Source organism: Cervus canadensis, chromosome 12 (assembly GCF_019320065.1).
Source record: "Cervus canadensis isolate Bull #8, Minnesota chromosome 12, ASM1932006v1, whole genome shotgun sequence".
In the NCBI taxonomy this organism is placed as follows: domain Eukaryota; kingdom Metazoa; phylum Chordata; class Mammalia; order Artiodactyla; family Cervidae; genus Cervus; species Cervus canadensis.
In genome coordinates this window covers 32,496,465-32,520,434 of record NC_057397.1, presented here as the reverse complement: position 1 = coordinate 32,520,434, position 23,970 = coordinate 32,496,465, and the positions used below count along the sequence as shown (strand labels likewise).

General features: G+C 41.1%; 1 protein-coding gene across 10 annotated transcripts in view; it reads left to right on the top strand.

Moving 5' to 3' along the window:
• NCOA2 (nuclear receptor coactivator 2) overlaps positions 1 to 23,970 on the top strand; it is a 283,681-nt gene that overhangs the window by 178,501 nt on the left and 81,210 nt on the right. For all 10 annotated transcript variants that reach the window (XM_043483406.1, XM_043483409.1, XM_043483411.1 and 7 more), the window contains 2 exons: positions 8,552 to 8,656; positions 11,200 to 11,372. In XM_043483406.1, the coding sequence (XP_043339341.1) occupies positions 8,571 to 8,656; positions 11,200 to 11,372 (259 nt within the window). In that variant the 5' untranslated portion in view covers positions 8,552 to 8,570. The remainder of the gene's footprint in view (positions 1 to 8,551; positions 8,657 to 11,199; positions 11,373 to 23,970) is intronic.

Sequence of the window (23,970 nt, the reverse complement as noted above, 5' to 3'; positions counted from 1 at the left end):
ATAAAAGGCTGGCAAAAAATAATGAAAGCTATACCTCATGAGCATTTATAAGAACTCTTAAGTGTCTGAGTTCTAACTATATTTTAAATAAACAGAAATTGAAAGTAGTAGACAATACCTTAATGATAGGTCTGATTTATTCAAGAAAGACAATATGAAACCCCAGTGGAGACTGATACTCAAATGTATTATGTTTAAAGTTGAAATGATTTAAGTAGTAGGTATCATTTTCTATAATTGCACTTGATAACTGCCTTTTAAAATTAACCAATTAATACTGCTGATTCTGTAGGAAAAGAAGGCTTTTTCTATCTTGAATGAAACTCAGAATTCCTGTATGCCAGAGAAAATTCCTAGCTGGTTTTATTATTTCAGTACTTCATAATAAATTCAGTAATAACTAATACTTCATTTTTCTTCAGGGTATAATTGCTTATGAGCCGATGGGAGATTTCTTTTTTGCCCTAGAATGTGAGCTTTAACAGGATAGGGGCTCTTGCCTGTTTTGTTCCAGACTCCGTCTCCATGCCTACAACAGTGCCTGCTGCATTAATTATTTATTGAATGAATAGAAGAAAGAATCTACACATTTTTTACAGTATTTTTCATTTTGCAATGATACTGCTATATTTTTAGCCAAAAAAAGGATACTTTTAAATTAGATATTTAGCATTTATCAAATTGAATTAAAATATACTGCTTTCTATAGTTTACATAAGTCTGTGTCTCTCTTCAGTGAAAGCATTAAAGGATAGGAGCCTCGGTGCTCATCCGAGTGATTGTAGTGATTAAAAACTGCGGAGCTGTTTGGATTCACGGATGAGAGCTCTAAGAAACTTCTAATGATATGGCCTTGCCCAGCTTACGGTGGCTTGTTTATACCTCAGTTTCTTCATCTGTAAAATGGTGATAATCATAGTTACAGGAACTAAAGGTGTTACCTGTGTATAAAGTGCTTAGAGAATACCTGCCAAGGTGATAAGCACTCAGTAAATGATAGCTGTTATAATTACACCAGAGTCTGACTCCTGACCTGTCCTTTATTATCTGTGTAACTCGAACAAATTACTTATGGAAACAGGTCAGAGAGGTTAGATAATCCGTAAGAGATGAGTCTCTGTGTGTGTGTACTTGCACATACAGAAAAAACAAAATGAGTTTTTAAGTAAGAAAAGTGCTTAACTCTTGTAAGTACCCAATAAATGTTAGGCCCCCCCCCCCAAATAATAATAAAACAATCAACATATTACACTATGGGAGAATATTGTCATTGACTTTAAAATGTTTTTCAACTGAATAATAAATACTTTTTGTGTGGGTAGAGGCTGTCTTGCTCTTAACCATTTCAGTAAGTTTTTCTCATAAATTAGGAAGGTTTTTTTTAATCTCAAAGTTTAAAATGGGTTTCAGAATAAAGAAAGAGAATTGAATTTTAATCTGGACAAGTTATGAAACTCAAAACACAAGTGCTACATTGTGGTTCTTAGTCTGAGGACTTCTTTCCAGAACACCAAGCCTTCGGTGAGAACTGGTTTTCCAAGTATTAAATATGGACTGAGTACACCGTGCTTGAAGTGCTTACATTATGCAAGGAATGAAGCTTATTCCCTGGGTGTTCCTCATGAAGCTTATTCCTCATCCGAGGCCTTGTTAAAACCCGGTCTTGCTATTCCTGGCTGTCTGTATTAGCACCGGCTGACATAGTTGCGTATAGAAGCAGTATTGAGGACCTTGTGTGTATTGGTCGCACAATTGTGTCCGACTCTTTGCAACCCCATGGACTGTCCATGGAATTCTCCAGCAATAATACTGGAGTGGGTTGCTATTTCAGGGGTTCTTCCCAACCCAGGGACTGAATCCGGGTCTCCTGCGTTGCAAGCAGATTCTTTACCGTCTGCACTACCAAGGATTAAGGACCTTAGCCTATGAGAACTGAGAAAGTGGAAACTGTCCTATGCCACTGATGTCAGACTAGACCGACCGCCCTCCCTCCACACACACACACCTTAGAAAGCTCTCTCATCCTGACACATTCTGCGCTGAATTTTGCTAAGAGAAGACTTTCAGAGAGGTTATTTTTCCCCTCTTGGAGAGATGGAGATGATGGAAATGTTACAGCAAAATATTTGTGTAACCAGCAAACATGAATTTAGCCACTTACTTGATTATTGCAGCCTGTGTTAAAAAGCTGCTGCCGCACATTTGCAGCCTAATGTGTTTCTCACCGTCTTCCCAATGGCATCTTGAAGTGTCTCTCAGCTAAAAAATTCATGAGGATTATTGACTTTCAGTCAGAAAATGGAATATGTCTTCTAGTTACTGTCTAATATACCACTCTCAGGCCATTATACAAAAGTAAATGTAAGAGTGCAGCCCACTGAGGAGGAAGGAACTTTTAGCCTGAACGTTGGTTTATACACAGTTGTTACTGTCCCCGTGGAGTAAGGAGCAGCGTAAGAAGAGGTAGGTAGTGAAGCCGTTTTACTTGGAGAAGAGCTGTAGTTGTAGCCTGTGGTATTTTTTTGACTCCTGTGTCCAACTGGAAACTGTTAAGTGTTTTATCTTTGAAAAATCATCTCATGATAATAATAGTATGTGTTTGGCTTATTGCAGTTAACTTTAAAAAAGGCAAGTGTAGAGTAAGCTGCTCAGAGGTAGTGAAGTTAAGCCGAGAGTTTGTTTCCTATCAGATGCCCTTTCTTCTGGTTTTATATGAAGGGAGTTTCCTAAAACTTGGCCACCTGACTGTTGTCACTCCATGAATTAACGTGTGCTTTTGTGAGTCTCATTCTGTAAATACACACTGTAACGTATGGGGTAAACTAAAACTTCATTGTATGAAAAGCAAGAAACAAATACTGTCAGGTAAAGATGAAGTTAAAACTGTTCTTAAGATCTAGTAAAAAGTAACACTTTGGGGAAAATCATAGACCATTTTACTAACTAAAATTTAGTTTTGAAATGAGTAGTATCTTCTGTCACTGTGTTAATGCATTGCTTGTTTTGCCAATGGGAAGGAAAAGTTTGGTCTCTTTCTCTGTCCTTTCATCCCTGCCTTCAGTAAATCCTCATAGTCCTGCTTCTGTTGTATTTGTATGTGTGGTGCTTCTTTGTCCGCTTGTTTGAATGAACCAACAATATATCCTTTCATACAACCTATGTATGTACTGCATGGAAAGTTTGTTAACTCCTGCCAAGGGTTGGGGTCTTGCCAAAATATTGTTTGCTTTGGGTAATTTTGTTTAGTTGACACTGTTTAGAAAGTGATTTCTTCCCCCTCCCCTGTCTTCACTGCTGTATCATCTAACTGACGTCTAAGGATTGGCCCACTTGATTTTCTACCTTTCTCAAGCCTCTACATCCTTAAGACACATTATGTATATTTTCAACATTCGATGCTGTGTTTCTTTACACTTCTTCAGAGTCTGACCCAGAAGATTCACTTTTGTAAAACCAAGACCCTCCGGGAACACAGTATACTCTGAGGAAAAAATTGTTTACAGTTTAGAATGAACAGATGTTTTTTACTTGTGATAGAGAAACAATGCATACATCTAACTTTTAAGATGGACTTCTGAGCTGTGGAGGGACCTCAAAGATTATCGTCTCATGATGAATTCAACAGGATAGAAATGCAAAAGTGTTTAAGCAAACAGAAGTGTGTACACTTTTAGTATTCCTTGAGTGTTTCTTTCCCTTACTAAGTTTATGAAGAATCAGACCACAGATGACACAATAGTGTCACCTGCATCTTGTAGAGAGCGATTTAGAAGAGCCGGAAGGCCTTGGGAGACATAGGAGCCTTTCTGGTCTCGTATCAAGAGCTGGGTGATTTATCAGCCGGCTCCTCCCCACGTTAGCTGTTTGATAAGAAAAGTTGTTTCAACAGCACTGTGTGTCCTTTCATTATAAATTTCATCTCCAAGTAGGAATTTCATAGCAAGCCTAATGTTTTATAACTGTTTCTTGAAAATGGCAGTAGAAATCTGATGTTTGATCACTTATTATGTTTGGATTTCAGCAACAGTATTATCCTTATTTATTCTTTAACTGAATTTGTTCAGCATGTAATAAATCTGACAGTTTTACAGGCCCTGTTTGGAAGATGGCCAGTACCGATAAAAGATAAAATACACATTACCGTTTACATGAATTCTGGATGATTAACTGGTTTTAATGGCATGAGATTGTATTGTGAACACCTGCTTTGTCACCTTATAAGTTGCATTGATGAATTTCATGCAAGAAGAGTGCTTTTTTTTTTAAGCTGTGTTGAGGGTTAACACGGAGAAGGCAATGGCACCCCGCTCAAGTACTCTTGCCTGGAAAATCCCATGGATGGAGGAGCCTGGTAGGCTGCAGTCCATGGGGTCACTACGAGTCGGACATGACTGAGCAACTTCACTTTCACTTTTCACTTTCATGCATTGGAGGAGGAAATGGCAACCCACTCCAGTATTCTTGTCTGGAGAATTCCAGGGATCAGGGAGCCCGGTGGGATGCCGTCTATGGGGTTGTACAGAGTCGGACATGACTGAAGCGACTTAGCAGCAGCAGAGGGTTAACATATTATTTTGCTTTCATCATATCATGCTAAGCATTAAACTGACATTGTTTACTCACACACCCCCGCCCAAAGTATTGTTACTTTAAGAAAATCAAACATTGGTTCTTTGCTCTACTGTCTAGTTTGTACAGGCTGACATCAGAGGATGTAAGGGAAGATGTGCTATCAGTAGTAGCAAGGCTATTGTTTTGCTCTAGATAGCAAGAATGGACAAACTGAAACTTCTTTTCCAGTCTCATCCTTTCACACACACACCCCCCACCCCCAGTATTTGGTAGAAACTGGCTTATTCTCAATGACTATAATTTCCCATTAGGTACAACCCAGGAATTTACTTGTGACATTTTTAGTTTTTATGATTCATACTGAACATATCAGAATCCAGAAAGAAATGCTCAAGAACATTAATTTCATGTGAATATTGAAAACATGCAGACCGTTTAAGAAACTGTTAGTTTACACCTGCTCACAAAATAAAATGTCTAAAGCTTCAATGCTGCCCTTCTGTATTCTCCATCTCCTTCCCTTTGTTGGAAATTAATATTTAACTTTGATCTACAAAATTTCATTAAAACTCATCGGTATATACAATTTATTTTCTAATAAATTTTCATTGTAGTATAGTTGATTTGAACAGTGTAAGTTTCAGATGCCCAGCAAAGTGAAGCAGTTATGCATATACATATAGCCACTCTCTTTTAGATTCTTTTCTCATTTAGGTCATTACAGCGTATTGAGTATAGTTCCATGTGCCATACAGTAGGTTCTTATACATTACCTGCTTTACATATAGTGTTGTGTATATGTCAGTCCCAATTTCCCAATTTATGCCTGGCAGCTTATTTTATTTTCAGTGATTTTTCTATGTGTGCTTGCGGTGTTTTGTTGAAATGCATCGCTGCTGCCCCTTCATGCAGAGTTACAATTATTTGATATGTATTTGGGGACAAGTAAAAGTAGATGATGCTGACACTAATGTTAAATCCCCAAACTGAGTATATACAACTTTTAAGTAAATTGGTCTCTTATTTTAGCTAAATGACGAGAAGCTTTCTGATCATTCTGATAGGATTACTATTAAATACTTTTTGGGGGGTGGCCTTTCTTATCAACAAACTTATCACATATACCTTCTATATGGGGTATTTTGTTACAGATTGGGGATTCTATTTTGATGATAAAAATGTTTTTTGATTGATAGAAAGCTATTTCCAGGGTGGAAATCCCCTAGGTCGCTTGTTGAGAGCTCACTCAGATTGGATGAGTAATTCTTTTGGGTTTGTTTGTTTGTTTTTGTGCTCATGAGTGAAGCCATGGGAATTGTGGTTCTAGGAGAAACACTGAAAGGGAATGTTTGGAAGGTGTCATCAGAGCTGGGTTCTGGTGTTTTGGCTTCCCCATCTGTCCTTTTAAGTATTGATGGATTTACTTTTATTTTGGGCTATGCTTGGTCTTCGCTGCTGTGGCTGGCCTTTCTCTAGTTGCAGCATGCGGGCTTCTCGTTGAGGTGGCTTCTCTCGTTGCGGAGCACCAGCTCTCGGACAGGTAGGCCTCAGTAGTTGCTGCAGGTGGACCCACTAGTTGTAGTTTCCGGACTCTGGAGCGCAGGCTCGATAGTTGTGGCACATGGGTCCAGTTGCCCCACAGATGTGGGGTCTTCCCAGATCAGGGATTGAACTGGTGTCCCCTGCATTGCAAGGTGGATTCTTAACCACTGGACCATGAGGGAAGCCCCCCACTTTTTATACCTCCTGCAATGCCCTAGCAGCTGCCACACCTACCTGCCCACAGCCCAGCTCAGACCCTGCTTCCTCCCCACCGGCAGAGTGTCTCACAGGACAAAGGACACCTGTTTCTCTTTAGTGGAGCTTTTCCTATATAAGTCTCCTACACAAATTTCTCTCCTCACCCCCATCTTCTAGAGAGACAGATCCCTTCTCATGGCCCTCACACGCCAAGCCTGAGTCACAGCAGTGGGCAGGCAGTCTTTGAAGGAATGAGTGAATGATATTTAGAGAAGGGGTAGGGATTGGAGCATGGGAGCCAGGCAGTCCAGATCTTGGTGCTTCTCGCGCCTGACCTGTGACTCCTGATTAGAGGAAGAATGGCTATTTTGATGAAGCAACCCCTTAGCGAAGAATAGAATATGTAAACCTGTGTGTCAGTCCCACTTCCACCCTTTGCTGATCCGCTCCATGGCCTTGTGCTATGAATGATAATGATTATCCCCATTTTACAGAAAAGGTAATTGAGGCATGAGAGAGAACGTCTTAAGGTCCCATAACTAACATGGTGAAGCTTGGGTATGGTTCCTGCCTCTTTACTCTCCAGCTTCTCTTAGTCTGTTTTTGCTGATTAAATTATATCTGGCAATTGCTTGGTGCAGAATAAATGCTAAATGAACAGTAACTAAATACAGATTATACTTATCAGCCCAAACCTGTGAGTGCACCACAGGGCCTCGGCGCTTAGTTACGTTGCTCCCAGCCTCAGGAACCTGCCACACTAGCTTCCAGAATTGTCCCCTCCTGATGTAGCCTCTGGAATACAATGTAATTAGCACCACCTCCCTCAACTCATCCAGTGTCTGTTGGTTCTCCTTACATGTGATTCCTCAAAAATATATATATATATATATCCAACTCCCTTGGATCGGAGTTGAGGCCAGAAGACATGAGCGTGCTGGTTGGAGCACCCAGATCCTAGCCTGGGCGCAGCTGGGCAGTTGGATGGGTGTGTGATGGTGCTCTCACCATCAGGCCTGCCTGGCCCTCCTAGCCCACCTGCCTCCTTGTCCTTGCTCTCAATGGACCTGTCACTCTTCCAGCATCATCTGTAAGTCCCTGACCTTCTCCCAACTCGTGCTTACCTCTGATACTTCCAGACTGGATAGGATGAAAAGCCACTTTTCAGGAAGTGAAGGAGGGCGAAGGTGGTTTTCAAAGCCTGGGGGACAAAAGGCAGGAGGAGGTGGCGTAGAATTGGAACTCAAGGAGAGATTGCTAAATGCTGACTTAGACTTTTGGGGCTGGGCTTTTTCTTTGCTGAGCAATTATTAAACACCTTGAGTAACAACCATCTTCCATTTCCTCAAAATCTTTGCCAGTCCTTTTGCATAGTTCTTTTGAAATGTAGATCTCTGTCACTCTTGTTATTTGCAGATATAAATGTTATTTTGATGGTGTTCACAATGACACATGTGAACACCCTGATTCTCTTACTATATATCCTTTTATTTTCTTAGGGAAAGGAATTCAGCAAGTGGGCCAATAAGTGGCCTCCCCCACTAAGGTCAAAAATGTTCCTGATCTTTTGAGTGCATCTTAAGACTTCCGGTGATAGCGGCTAGAATCAGGGAAGGAGGTAGCGTCTGGGTGGCAGGATGTGAGAGGAAGTCACTGCTCGGGGAGGGAGTCACTGGGAGAGGGCGGCCTGGTGGGGGGCGGGGAGATCCCGTTTGAAGGACATTGCTCGCCAGGACAGGGGTGTCAGAGCAACCCGGTCAGATTTGGAAGCACAGCTTTGTGGTGAGGCACTGCCTCTTCCTGGGGCTGTTTGTCACGAGTGAGTGATTGCAGTACCGATGTGACATTGGCCAACCCCAAACAGAGACTGGGAGGAGCCCCTGACAGCACCTGTAGGTCTCACGTGGGGCACAATTCCTCCTGAAACTGGAGGCTGGCAGCAGAAACACCAGGCTAGCAGATCGTAGTTCAGGTGCTGTTGACATACAGCTCCTGTTGGAAGAGTGGGCCCACTGAGGTAGGCTTGTTTGTTTTCTAATTGTTCATCTTGACATTTGCTTAACTTAAGCAGGGTTACCAAAAAAAAAGTCTTCTCATTAGGAATTATACATGTACATAAATCAAAACAGTGTGTTAATTGCTGCTGTCAGATTTCTGATTGAACTCAGAGCTCTTTTTATTGTCGGCAGAATTGACCATTGGCTCCCCTAATTTGCCTTCTCTGTGTTTGCTGTTTCAGTTGCTGATATGTGTTCAAGATGAGTGGGATGGGAGAAAACACCCCTGACCCATCCAGGGCAGAGACGCGGAAGCGCAAGGAATGTCCTGACCAGCTCGGACCCAGGTGAGACCCTCACCGTGGCCCAGGAGAGCCGCACACACCTGAGCCTTGGATTTGAAGTTTTATCATATCTGTTTCACACCTGATTCACATGCTTTCCTTGGTTTTTCTCCTTAATTGTCAAGCCTTTGGATAAGTATTATTTAACTTGTATAGATATGCTAATCGGTTGCAGATTTTATTCTTACAAGAAGAGGCATGCTCCATACTTCCTCTAGGTTCCCTGTGTACTGATTCTTAAAACCAGTTTATTCTACATAATCTTGACTGTTTCACATTTTTACTCCTTTTTGCTTTTAGAATGTCATAAAGACAAGAGATCCCATAGTAAGAAGGTTTGATACTAAGAAGTACCAGCTTTTTTTTTTCCCTTCCTTTTCTCTTTCTTTCCTTCTAAGAGCAAGAAATGAAACGTTAAATCCCTTTGCTTTTGAATTGATTACAAAGACTGAGGATCTTCAGTGAATAAAATAATTTTTTAAAACAAGTTTCATGTTATATATTATGGGTAGAAGTATGGGTTGTTATGACCTCTATATGGGGTGGTATAGCAGTATCTGTTAAAATTATAAATGTATATCCTCTTTGAACTAGCAGTTCCATTTCTAGGAATTTTCCAGTGATACATGTTGACACATGCAAAATGACTTATGTATGAGGTTACTCATTGCAACACTGATTATAAACACAAAAGATTAGGAAAACCCTGAACATTTGTAGGGAGCTATGTAAATAGCTGTGACACATCCACACACAATATAGCTCTGAAAAAGAGTGAGGACACTCTTTATGGGTTGATATTTAGCAATTTCTTAAGAATATAGTTACAGAGGAAAAGCAAGGTTCAGAAAATGTGTGTGGTATCCTACCATTTCTACAGAAAAAGAAAATAAGAATCTGTATGGTTTTAGGGTAATTAGGAGACACAAGAGTTGTTACCCATTTGGGGGAATGAAGACTCGGGAACAGAGGTAGAAGAGAGACTTCACTCTTTTGATGACTGAAATCATGTAAATGCTTTTAACATTTAAACAGCCACTTGTATTCAATGGCCAATAGAAAGACTGGGTGAGGAATACTAGGGAAGAGCACTGGGAGCCGGAGAAAGAGCAGAAAGCCTTTTCCCCATCTAGTTGCCAAGCAAAATAAGTGGATTGAATGGCCACTGACCACACTACAGCCCCAGTCCCCGGCTCCTGGGTGCACCCTCTGGATTCTGTGGTCCTCCCTGGCCAGCCTCAGCCTGTCTGTCAAACTGCCTTCACAGCCCGTGGTCCTGGCCGAGGAGGTGGTGGCAAATAGAGCCTCTTCTCCCCCAGTCTTCTGCTGGTTCTGGGGGTGTGCACGGCTCCCACCACGCCTGCCCCCCTTCTCACACGTGTGCCATTTAGTAGGTATCTTTGGGGGCTGGGGTGAGGGAGGGAGGTGGAAGGGGTAGAAGGATTCAGAATTGGAATGTGGCTCTTTAGTGCATGGCAGCCATGGCCTTCCTTTCTCCAGACTTAAGAAAGTAGAAGCCAGGAGTGAAATTGAGACTTAGCAAAACCCAGTTCTGGTCACTGAGTGATCTTGGACAAGTCATGCAATCATTATAAAATAGAGAAACTGTGTTCTGTCTTAGGTTTATTAGTTCATGAAAATAATGCTAATATGTAAATGCAAGCATATGAATGTTACAAATTAAAAAGTTTTATAAATTGGTATTACATACAAATAATTATATGTTAAGAACATAGCGAGCTGTTACTCTGAACAGTGTACTTTTCTTATTTATTGTATTGTTTGAATGTCAGCCAGTGGACTCTGTGCTGTATTTGAGAAAAAAAAATGACACCCTGTAATTATTAAAGGGAACTTCTGAGTTTGCTCTTTCATCAAATTCAGATGAGAAGATCTTGCCAGTTTTTATTTTTCCCTCCCTTCCATTAACATTTTAAAACTAGAGTTGAACTTGGACCGTTTGTTTACTTTTTGCTTGTCATTCAGCTGAACAGTTAACAGAGACCCTGGGTCAGTTTCACTTTTGTTTCTAGCTGCACTGTGGTTTTTTAACATTATCTTAAAAGACCGTTGGGTTTAATTATTAACATCCTAAAGAAGTATATGAAGTGATAAAGATTTATTTTCATTATTTTGCCGTGAAGTTTATTTATTCCTGTTGTAACTAGTTTAACTTCCCTTTCTTAATCTTAAATTTTTACAAGCAAGAGCTCCTTTCCATTTCTAAAACTCTTTTTCATTCAATAATAAATTTGATGCCTGTTTGTACCAAGTGTCGCTTTAAGCACAGTGCTGGGCAGATCATCCTTGTCATTGTGAAGCGTGAGGTCAAGTGGGAGACATTAAACACATTGAACAAATGATCGCATAAGTGAATTTGTAATTACCAACTGGGACAGGGTTGATTTAAAAACAAACAAAAAAAATGCAACATTTGGGGCAAATTCAGGATTTTTCCCCCCAAAGTACTTCCATGTTTCTACATGTAACTTTTGTTTGCTCTCTGTATTCATACATAGTTAGCATTCTTATCTCTTTCATAATAGCCCCAAAAGGAGCACGGAGAAACGTAACCGTGAACAGGAAAATAAATATATCGAAGAACTTGCAGAGCTGATTTTTGCTAATTTTAACGACATAGACAACTTTAACTTCAAACCTGACAAATGTGCAATCTTAAAAGAAACTGTGAAGCAAATTCGTCAGATCAAAGAACAAGGTAAGAGGACCAAATGAATACTTTGGAGAGTTGAGTTGCTTTCTGTTTTCCCTTGTGTGAGAAATCCCTTCAGAGTCCCTTTAATCCATTTCTTAGGCTTAAATTATTGATGAGAAGATGATGTCACAGTGCAAGATGAATGCAGGTATCACTTGCAGTGGTTTATAAATAGGCTCTGTATAAAATTCAACAGTCCCCTAAAGATAGAGGGGGCCAAGGTGAGGCAGGGTGATGTAACTTTTCATCTAGTAAAACTCAATTAGGTGCCCACTGATCCCACGCCACCTTGGTATTTTCATAGCTCACACAGCGAGTGACTGTCAGAATTTGCAAGTGAGGAGCCAGGCAAGGATAGAAACCAGAAGTAAGGAAGTGAGCCACCTCTTGTTTCAGCTCGTCAGCATGTTTAAGTCTGAGCCTCAACTGGCCACGCCACTAAATTAGAGTTTCATATCCCAAATGACAAGAGATTTGAAAGGCTCAACCTCGAGAGAGAATTCTTTTGTGAAGTTGAAACACAGAACATGACAGCTCTCTTCCTGGGCTTTTCTTGTCTGTCTGTCTTTTTTTTTTTCCCTGAGCTCATTTTCTGCCTCTTTCCTTTGATATTTTTGCCCGCAGAAAAAAATTTAAGAAGATAGTATTTTAAAAATCACATCGGACTTTGTAGTGCCAAAAAAAAAATTGTATTAGGCAAGTACGAACAGCGTCTTAGCACCTAGGGCCAATATATGCTCATGAAGTGTTCATACACTGCCTTCCTTTGGGGCCAGGGAGACTGTTACCTTCTGTCATCTGTTTTTGAATTCATCCTCTTGGAGTTCATATTGGGTTTTTTTTTTTATCTGCTTTTTATATAACATTTAAAAGAGGCAGATTTTAGAAAAATAATGTCTGTTTCTACACGTGAGCTTGCAGCTTTGACTGCTGCCCTCCATCATAAAATCCTGTTTGCATATTTTCATCATAACATTTTCCATTTTCATACCGATAATATTGAGCTGAGTTTTATATAGAACAATTTTACAAGTATAGTTCTATCTTCTAAGAACTGAAACACACATACACATATAATTCACAAGGCAGATTCTGATACCAGCCCACTCTAAAAATGAATATTTCCTGCTTTCTCCATCAAAATTATATCATCGTAATGTTCAGCTTTCACAGCGTCTATTCAGTGCCTGCCTTAGTCGCCTTCATCTCTTTCTTCTTCTTTTTCTTTTAAGATTCACTAGTTATCAACAACTCAGTTTCATCTCAATTTGGTATCAGCAAATGGATAAAATCATAGTCCCAAAATTTTCTAGAAGAAATAACTGGTTCAAGGTTACAGTGCTCTGAAGTTGCCACATTTCTAGGTGCTGATACCATCGCAGTGGAGAAATCACTAAGCTTCTTGTTTTGTGTTTCTGGAGATTTTGAATGGTTCATTTTTACGAACATCCGATTTTTAGGTAAAACTTCCACACTTTAAAACAGTTACATATGTATGTGTTTTACTATCAAGGTCTTGCACAAGGTTTTACAGTTTTGCAAAACCTTGGTGTTCCCCCCTTCAAACCATAAAACACGTTAAGATGTGTCACGCTGGGACTCTGCCATACTTTCACTGTGGGTGTAATCATAAGGCCGCATACCACAACCACCCAAGAAGCAGCAACAATAAACGCCCTGTCACATCTCCCTCTTATAATAATGTTCCCATTAATTTGAAAAGTAGCGTGTTTTGAAAAGGAAAAGCAGAAGTTAAAACCCCAACGAAAAGTCCAAGCATATTTTTCACTTCTCAACTAGTCTGATATTTTAAGACTATTACTAGTTTAATAAATTGTTTTTTAGAAAGAGCAGGGACCTTAGAATCAAACCAGGTGGAAGCTAGGCATGAATCCTGGTTCTGTCTCTTACAAACTTTTTGAACCTGAGCAAATTATTTTTGCTCTCTGCGACTTAGTTTCCTCATATAGAATTTAGGAATCACAGCCTCTAGGTTGCATGGTTGTTGAAGAAATAAGGAGCTGTGTAAACATTCCCAGCAAGTACTTGTCACAGTAGTTAGTACATATTCAGTTGACAGCTTTCCCATATTCAGAAGAAAGGCATCTTTTTTCCTTCGTGTGTGCTGTGTGCTAAGTCTTTCAGTTATGTCCAACTCTTTGCGACCCTGGACTGTAGCCCATCAGGTTTCTCTGTCCATGGGATTCTCTAGGCATGAATACCGGAGTGGGTAGCCATTTCCTTCTCCAGAGGATCTTCCCAACCCAGGGGTTGAACCCACGTCTCTTATGTCTCCTGCATTAGCAGGCAGGTTCTTTACCACCAGCATCACCTGGGAAGCCCCTTTTTTCCTTCATCTATGCTTAAATCTCATACAGTGAGCTCTTCCTTTTCAGATGGAAGGAGGGGGGAAAAGGCGGGGACATGGTTGTGCCTACTCTCCCCTACAGGGTCATTTGAAGAAAGTCACATTTTTCTGGGGCCAGAGGACTCAGCATAGCCTCCGCCAACAAGAGGCGGACACTCTGTGTGGTTCTGTGCCACCACCTTGATTTTTCTCAGGAGCTGGCGGCCAGCGAACGTTCAAAAGCAGCACGAAGGACAGAATGGGACCCTTCCTTCTCCCTGTGCGCTTCCACCCGCCCAGTTACCAGTCAGTGAGAATAGAATCTAACCATCACCTTTACAGCATCGCTTCACCCACCCAGCTACCAGTCAATGTGGAGAGAATCCAACCGTCATCTTTACCGTATCATCCAGGCTTCATTTGTATTGCTGTCACAGGTGGTAGCGTGAATAAAACCCTCACTGCCCTGAGGGGTTAAGCTGGGTTGCAAGAGACCCACACTCAAGGCTGCACAGTCTGGAAGGCGGGCTCCTGTGAAAGGAACCCACCCTGGTCCAAAGCTTGGGCAGCTCGGCCCGGCCAGGTGAGGTCTTTCACTCAAGTCTGCTCGGCCATCAGCTGCTCCTCCCCATTCCATAGGCCTGGGAATAAAGGCAGAGAATGAACGATAATTTTTAAATGGCCCAAAGGGTGGGGATTTGGAGGGGAGGTTACCAGCTACCGAAGTAAGTTAGCCTCCCTTGTCTGAAGCACTTCCTGAGCCCCGTGTTTGGTAGATGCCAGCCCTACATGAACATCATACGGCTGTGGACCTCATGGTAGCAGACCAAGCACGCACAGTCTGCACTTGAACCATGACCCCTGCTTTTGAACTCTAAAGCGGGATGTTTCTTCCTATGTGGTATACTGGTAAATGGTGAAAATCTGTGGCGTCCATAACTTACAAAGAATAGTCATAAGTAGTAAGTTATCTTTTTTCCCTAACTGGGAAGACTTAATACTGCTTCTATTTCACAGAAAAATACAAATGATTTAATTTTGGATGACTGGGTCCAATTACACACTCCTTAGCTAGAAACTTAAATTTAAAAATTTCTATGGAAAATACTCGCTGACTTCTGTGCTCTTAAAAAATAGAATTGAAGCATAAAATGTCCCAAACAGGAGGGGAGTTCTAATAACACATCTCCACTGCCCTCTTCAAGTGAAGTGAATGTTGCTCAGTCGAGTCCCACTCTTTATGACCTCGTGGATTCTAGCCTGCTGGACTCCTCTGTCCATGGAATTCTCCAGGCAAGAATACTGGAGTGGGTAGCCATTCCCTCCTCCAGGGATCAAACCTGGGTGTCCTGCATTGCAGGCAGATTCTGCATTGCAGTCTGAGCTATCAGGAAAGGGCTTTTAAGGTAATATCTCCTCTATTACTCCAACATAGCCACACTTATTCTTATTTTTCTAAAATAATAATCTAAACTGAATTGTATTATTTGGAAAGCATTTGTCCTTTTATTTGAAGCCATTTTAATGCATATATTTGGATATAGGATGCAATGCATGTATCAGTCAGTGGAGAAACTTATTTTACCCTTTTGTTATTATTTTTCTGAATGTGGATAGCAATAAAAATGAAAAAGTACATTTCAAAAATTTGCATTTGTACAGGCAGGGTTTGGAGGGCAAATTCCTTGTTGAATCAGGCAACCTGTTAAAAGTTCATTCTGGTTTCTCACTGTGATTATTCTAATGATTTGATTTTGATTGTAGTATGAGAGCATTGGGATTATGGATTGCTTCATACATGTAAATTTCCCCTACAATTGAGCATAGCATAAAAGATGAGTATTTTAAGAGAGGGTGAGGGGCAGCAGTGTGTTGAAGTCAACTGATGTCAACCATCAAAAGCCAGTTGTTAAATTTTAAGAATTTTATAAACCAGTTAATAAGCACAACCATTATTGAAAATTGTTTAGACTTAACAATTAAATTACATAGTAAAAAAAAAGGTAGGAAGATTAAAGCTCCTCATTTCCTAATTATTTTACTACATTTTACTATTACCTCTTCTCTAGAGGCCTTTGTGTCTTATGTGATAAGACACATGATAGAAATATAATACTAGGCAGTTGTGGTCACTGCAAATCTCTAATTAACATCTAATATTTTAACATTAAATATACATAAAAATATTGTCCAAGTCATCATAAAAGTCACAAACTGACAAACAATTGGATTTTTGTGTTCAATATCTTAACCATGCATTTTCATTATTTCACTTTTGTCTTATTCTTTAACCGAAGTGAAAATTTCAAGCAACATTTGTGTCAGAACTCTATCTGTTCATCACTTGTAATCATAAGATAGCTATAAGGCAAGAGTTTGGCAAAAGTCAACAAACATTCTGTTAGAATCGTTTGGCTCTATGGAATTTGCAACAGAGGGTGTCATATATTTTATTATCACTTGTAAATTATATACTCCAAATCCTTTGTACTAGTAAAATTCATAATAAACATTTTGATGCTTACTATTTTTCTCCCAAGGAGCTGGTTTTTAAGCATTTCCCAGTGTACCACTGGTGGGTATAGGGGTGTGCAGGTTGTATTGTAAATGTAGGTGAGTCAAATTCATAAGCTCATTATACAAAAATTCAAGGAAATAGTAAGAGAAACAGCCTAATTCTAGCATATAAAAGTAAAATGTAGAGCCCATTGAAGTTATATTTTTCCTTTCAGTCTTCTTTTTCCCCATGTTAAATACAAGAAGACCTTGTGATGGAAATTCAATTATTCAGAGCTAACGCCTAGGTGTGAGCTAATAGCTATCACCAGGCAGAGTAAGCAGAAGGGCTCTGATATAAGATCCCTTCCAGGGCTGGGATATCTATGAATCAGACTTTGGGGTGGTGCTTCCAGGCATTGCTTATGTTCCCTGTGATGAAACCCTAGGGTGACAGCAGAGTCATCCATTGCCCTGGAAGGACAGGCGAGTGAACTCCGCGTCTCTCAGGCGTGCCCGCGTAGATACAGTCCTACTGAAATCAGTGTCGTGGATTGCCAGGCAAGGATTGTTGATGGTGTTAATCTTTGATCAGTTAGAGAATGCATAGGAAACCTAGACTTAAAAAACATATATCTTCTAAGTTTAAAAAAAAAATAGTGGCCCCTTACACACTACATATAGTTTAAATTTCAACTGTCAGATTTTTTTATCCTATTTCTTCTAAAGATGCTGCTAATGATTAAATGGCCAAAGCCAGCCAGCCAGACATAAAAGTGGGCCAAAAGAGTAGACTGTGTAATAGTCCAAGGCAAGCTCCAAATCCAGTTGGCAGAATAAGTTCATCAATGTAATAAGCTCATTAAGAGCTTGAGGTGTATTTAAAATCAGGTGAACCCAGTCTCTCTCTTTACCAATGTAGGACTATATCTGACTGAATTCCCTAACATCTCTGGGCCTTTACTTCCTAATCTGTAAAAAGGGGATGATAATGTCCACTGTACATCAGTCATATGAAGTCTGTTCAATGTGTTTATAAAGGATCTAATCTCATGCTTGACAGATAGAGAGACTTCCTCAACAGTAGTTACTACTCTTCTTACCTGGAGAAGGGAAAGGCTACCCACTCCAGTATTCTGGCCTGGAGAATTCCATGGACTGGACTTGGCATCCTCATCCAAATGAATCTTGGCTTTCTTACTAAGGACTCAATATTGATAAAGAAGCAAGTTGTTTTCGGGTGTTTTCTCTATTACACATTTAAGCCTTCATACTATTACTGACAACGTTGGTTCTGTTTGTTTTAACACAGATTTTAAACAGACCTTTCGAAGCTATCTATTCAGGACAAAGCTCAGAGATATGGTACTTGGGGATTCCCTGGTGGTCCAGTCACCACTGGACTCGGTGCTCTCACTGCCAGAGCCCAGGTTCCATCCCTTGTTAAGATCCCACAAGCTCTGCAACCTGGCCAAAAAAAAAAAAGCAAAACAAAATCTAGTGCTTGCTATGACCCTGTCTGCACCCCTCCCCAGGCTCTGTGGCCCCTGCTGTGCCATTGGCTCCCCCCATCCCTGTTACCTGAGTGACCGTTTCAAGAATCTTGCTTTAAGGAGAACTAAAGAGGGCAAGAGTCTTAGCAGTGTTCATTTCCTCCTTATTTACTTCAACACAGGAACAAATCCAGCCCTAACTTACTCTTGAAGACTTGAAACTGTTACAGGTTTCCATGCATCCAGAAATGAAGGAATTTTATTTCCTTGTTTGAGAATACCCCTAGGATCAACAATATATCCTTGATATTACAGTTTCTTAATGAAGATAAAATATTTTTCCACTGTGCATGCGTGCTAAGTCACTTCAGTCGTGTCTGCCTTTTTCAACCCTGTGGGCTGTAGCCCACCAGTCTCCTCCGTCCCTGGGATTCTCCAGGCAAGAATACTGGAGTGAGTTGCCATTTCCTCCTCCAGGGATTTTTCCACTGATCTGCATATAATTCACTTTGAGAATTTCATGTGGATTAATGGCTCATGCTATGAGTGAAATCCTTAAAATTAGTGAGCTGACTGGAATTCTTGCTTTCATTCCTCATAGGAGCTCCTTGGTTTGGGTTTTTTTTTTTCTCCCCCATAAGTATATGGAAGTTTTTTTTTATGTTTAACAGCTTTCAGATGAAAAGGATTTAAATAATTCAGTGTGCCCTAATGCTTTAGGATTTTAACAATTTATGACATGGGCTCTCATTTCAAGACTTAAACTGGCTTCCACACACTAATAGAAGACAGGCGTCTCTTGTTTTCTTGCTCACCTTGTACTGTTAGGAAGAGAAATTCTCACACTATACTGTGTATGTTTATTTCATTCCAGAACAAACATCTATTCCATAAAATTTTTACTGAGTAAATACTATATGCAGGATATAATGTTATTCACTAATGGGGAATCCCACAGTCAATAAGTACTTGGTTCTTTTCCTTGGATCTTTCACTTGTCTGGAGGGAAATCAGCTGGTACACAAGCAGCTATGGACCACAAAGGAGTTAGTTGTATGCACTGACATTGGTGCAGGCTTCAAGGAGGACAGGAAAGTAGACGTGGGCCTCTCTGGAAGTGTAAGACTTAATAGACGAGAGAGTGGGGGTTGAGGAAAGGAGAGAAGCTTTCCAGCAGGGAGCAGAGCAAAGGCATGCTCAGAGCCCTTTGTGGCACCGGGCGTGTGTGATGTTGGACTGTTTGCCTACAGAAAGATGGATTAAAGCATTTGATTGGATTTGAGGCTGAAAGGGGCAGGTCAGAGCCAAATGGGACAGTCAACACAGAACCAGAAGCAATTTTGTAATTTGGAGAAAGTGCCATAAAATGAGAAATTCCTAACCAACTCCAGCAGAGTTCTGTTGATGTCACCTACTGTGGTCTTCAGACACTAGAGATACCCTGTTCTAGGAAGAGAAGCTTTTTTTTTTTTTTTTTTTTTTTAGCTTTTTTTAAAGTGGTTAAACATATTTTTTTAATTTTTGTTAAATTTATTATAATATCGCTTCTGTTTATGTTTTGGTTTTCTGGTCTTGAGGCATGTAGACTCTAGTTCCCTGACCAGGGATCAATCTCGCACCCCCTGCATTGGAAGGCGAAGTCTTAACCACTGGACTCTCAGGGAAGCCCCCCTTTTTTTTTTAAAATGCTACTGATTCCAGTGGTGGGGTATAGAAAGCTCATAATTAATAAAACAACAAGAATAAAAACTAAGTGAAAACATGAGAACTATAAAATGTCTCACTCGTGTGTAACAAGAAACAATATTTTTTTTAAAAAAGCCTTTCATATATTTTTATAACTTGTGGAGAGGACCTAGAAGGAGTGAGGAGGAAGTGACAGGCAGAAAACACCAGATAGAAAGTCAGCGAGAGAGACCCACAGACACCAGCAGAGAGAGCGGGATAGTAAACAGAATCAGAAACTCGGATGTGCAAGTTTAGGCACAAAGGTGGAGACTTTTTTTTTTTTTTTAAGATTTGTTCAGGCACGTCTGTGCTGGGTCTTTGTCGCCGCATGCGGCCGTTCTCTAGTTGCGGCGAGCAGGACTGCTCTAGTTGCAGAGCACGGGTCTCTCATTGCTCTGGTTTCTCTGGTTGTGCAGCACAGGCTTTAGAGTGCTGGCCCAGTACTTGCAGCAACGGGCTTAGTTGCCCCACAGCATGTGGAATCCTCCTGGACCAGGGATCAAACCCACTGCATTGGGTTTGGATAGGATCAAACTCATTGCATTGCATAGGATCAGAGTCCCCTGCGTTGGATTCTTTACCACTGAGCCACCAAGGAAGTCCGAGACATTTTTAAATATAAAATTTTATAGTTTCTTACTGCATTGCCCTTGATGGCCTAAAGGCACAGCGTCATTCAGAAGCTGATGGCACATAGGTAAGGACCCTTGGGCTGAGCATCAGCCCCCCGACCCCACCCATGTCGCACTCCCCTGACTGGCCCATAGGAGTTGCATCAGCACACCATTGCCCCTAGCCCTGGTACCGCAGGGCTTGGGAACAGTGGTATCTCCCACTGTGCCTGAGGGAGCAATACCTGGCCTTTCCTCCACGAGAATCAGCTAGAGATACTCGCTGAATCCCCACGCCCCTGAAGGGACGCCAGCTGGATCCTTCTGTCCCAACTTGAACAGCTGCCAGGAGACTGTGACAGAGTCCAAAGGAAGACCCTCACCGCCACACCCAAGTCCCCCTGTGATCTGTCCGCACCAAGCTGTACGCTTCTGTGCTCCATCCCACAACTGCCTGAACTTGCATCCCCTTCTAGAAGACGTATGCTGGCTTCACGCATGCGCATGTTTCGTGGCCTCTGTGCCTCCTGCCTGGAATGCTTCTCCCCCTCTTCCTTGTCGGCCAGTTGCCCGCTGCCCACCTTGATAGGCCACTGGGGTGGGGTGGGTAGAGCACAACGAGGAGTGAGAGGACGACATCCAATGACCCCTTCACCAGTATCCACGTCTGACTGCTCTTGTCCAGCGCCACATTCCTGCCTTCCCTGTCATTAGTAAGTCCTCCCTAAGATGCCTAGCCAGTGTGCTGACTGTTGCTAACACATCCTTGGTGGGGTCTTTTTTGTTGGTTTCTTTTTTTGTTTTTTTTGCGTTTGTATCATTCAGGCTGTCCTCCCTTTCCCTGTTCGTGTCTACTCCCATTAGAGTCCTACTGTTTTCATTCTTCAGGGCCCATGTCTTAAGAAGAACTTCCTAATTCCCAGCCAGTATAGATTTGAATCTCATATCATCTCTTGTTCTATCTCATCTTATTCCGATGAAGCTTCTTGTGGGCTTTTCTTTTTCTTCCCCAATTGAATTTATATGTAGTGATTTTCAGTTCAGTTGCTCAGTCATATCTGATTCTTTGCAATCCCACGGATTGCAGCACACCAGGCTTCCCTGTCCATCACCAACTCCTGGAGCTTGCTCAAACTCATATCCATTGAGTCGGTGATACCATCCAAACATCTCATCCTCTGTTGTCCCCTTCTCCTCCGGCCTTCAATCTTTCCCAGCATCAGTCTTTTCTTTGCATCAGGTGGCCAAAGTATTGGAGTTTCAGCTTCAACATCAGTCCTTCCAATGAATATTCAGGACTGATTTCCTTTAGGATCAACTGGTTGGATGTCCTTGCAATCCAAGGGACTCTCAAGAGTCTTCTCCAACACCACAATTCAAAAGCATCAATTCTTCGGCACTCAGCTTTCTTTATAGTCCTAACTCTCACAACCATACATGACTACTGGAAAACCATAGCTTTGACTAGATGGACCTTTGTTGGCAAAATAATGTCTCTGCTTTTTAATATGCTGTCTGGGTTGGTCATAGCTTTTCTTCCAAGGAGCAAGTGTCATTTCATGGCTGCAGTCACCATCTGCAGTGATTTTGGAGCCCAAGAAAATTAAGTCTCTCACTGTTTTCATTGTTTCTCCATCTATTTGCCATAAAGTGATGAGACCAGGTGCCATGATCTTAGTTTTCTGAACGTTGAGTTTTAAGCCAGCTTTTTCACTCTCCTCTTTCACTTTCATCAAGAGGCTCTTTAGTTCTTCGCTTTCTGCCATGAAGGTGGTATTATCTGCATATCTGAGGTTATTGATATTTCTCCCGGCAATCTTGATTCCAGTTTGTGCTTCATCCAGTCTGGCATTTTGCATGATGTACTCTGCATTTAAGTTAAATTAAAAGTGATTTTAATATAGGAATAGATTAAAGATAGCATAAATGCCACTGTTTGGCTGTTCTTTTTATTGTCATTCTCTGGTTGGTTTAGGCTTTAAGGATTTTTCTGAGGTTTTTTTGTGTTTTGGTTTTGTTTTGTTTTCCCAACCTGTTGTACTGGTAAAACGAGAAAGAGGGAGATGTGACTGTCTTTGTGTACTGTAGGTTCAGCTAGTTTTCAGACTGAGATGAATTATCCAGTAATAAATTATTCTACAGGCAACTATTTTAATTGGTCCTCCAAAGAAGGCTTATTTTCTGGTTTGGTGAGTTTTTAACTGTGGCATAAATTATATATACATCATAATTTTACCCTCTTAACAATTCAAGGGTACATTATTGTATTTTAAATTGTATGCACACTGTTGTACAACAGACCTAGACATTTTTCATCTTGCGTGATGGAAATGCTTTTCCCATTGATCTGCTCACCATTTCCCCTCCCTGCAACTTCTGGCAACCACCTTCTACTTTGTGTTTCTCTAAGTTTGATTAGATACCACATGGTGTAGTGATAGTCTCTTTGTGATTGATTTGTTGAACTTAGCATAATATCCTCAAGGTTCATCCATGCTGTAGCATATGGTAAGATCTTCTTTGAAAAGGCCAAATAATACTCCATTGTATGTATTTACCACATTTCTTTACCCATTCATCCATCAGTGAACATTAAGTTTCCTTCCACATATTGGCCATTGTGAATAATGCTGCTGTGAACATGGGTATGCAAATAACTCTTCAAGACCTTATTTTTGATACTTTTGAATATATATCCAGCAGTGGGGTTGCTGTGTCATATAGTATTTCAGTTTTTAATTTTCTGAGGACCCATAATAGTCTTTTCTGTAGTGTCTGCACCATTTTATAAATATCCCAACAGTGAAGAAGCATTCCAGTTTCTCCACATCCTCACCAACAGTTATTTTCTGGTTTTTTGATAGTGGCCATGCTACTGGGTGTGAGTTAACATCTCACTGTGATTTTTGAATTACATTTCCGTGATGATTAATGGCTTCTCAGGTGGCACAGTGGTAAAGAATCTGCCTTCCAATGCAGGAGATGCAAGAGATGTGGGTTTGATCCCTGCCTGAGTCAGGAAGATCCCCTAGAGAAGGAAATGACAACCTGCTCCAGTATTCTTCCCTGAAAAATCCCATGGGCAGAAGAGCCTGATGGCTACAGTCCATGAGGTCGCAAAGAGTCAGACATGACTGAGCAACTGACACTTTCATACATAACATAAAATTTTTACTTTTAAATGTGCTCCTCAGTAGCTGTCTCACTGTTGACCAGCTGTCCTGACAACACTTCTACTTTGGGTCTGTACTCTGTTCATGCTCATTCGCTGGATTTTCTTCCTCATCTAGCCCTTGACCTTCTTTCTTTTCCCAACTAAACCCCTTCCTTCACCAGTTTTACTTGCTTCCATCCTTCAGCCTCCCATCTCTGCTACACCCTGTCAGCTGTCGGTCTTGGCCCTTGCCACACCTGTCATTGCACAGATGCCCAGTGAGGGTCCTGGCCAGTCCCCACCCCCCACAGTTGGCCATTCAGTCCCCCGTCATCCAGATTTTCAGCTTCCTGTCAGGCATCACCCCGGGCGCCCCAGATTTCAAACAACTGCTTTTCCCCTCTGCCTCCTTATAAGAATGGTGTGTCCGATCTGTGCTCAGTCTCAGGGCATGTCATCATCACCTGTTGTGTGCTTACCCTAGGCTAGACGCCTGGGTCCTGGTCATATTGACCTTCTCCTCTCCCTTCTGTTCACCATATGCATCCAGTCATCTCTGTCAGATCCTCACCATATCCTGTGATACCTCTACCCCTTAGTTTTCCCATTTTTATTCTAATAAATTTATTAGAGCAACTAATTTATCTTTCTCACCTTAACTCATCTCTGTCTCTCTGTCTTCTATGATTCCATCCCTATTGGTACCAATACTGATTTCCTGCAAATGTTTATTTCATTTTGGCATATAATGGAATCATTTAAACTTAAAAAA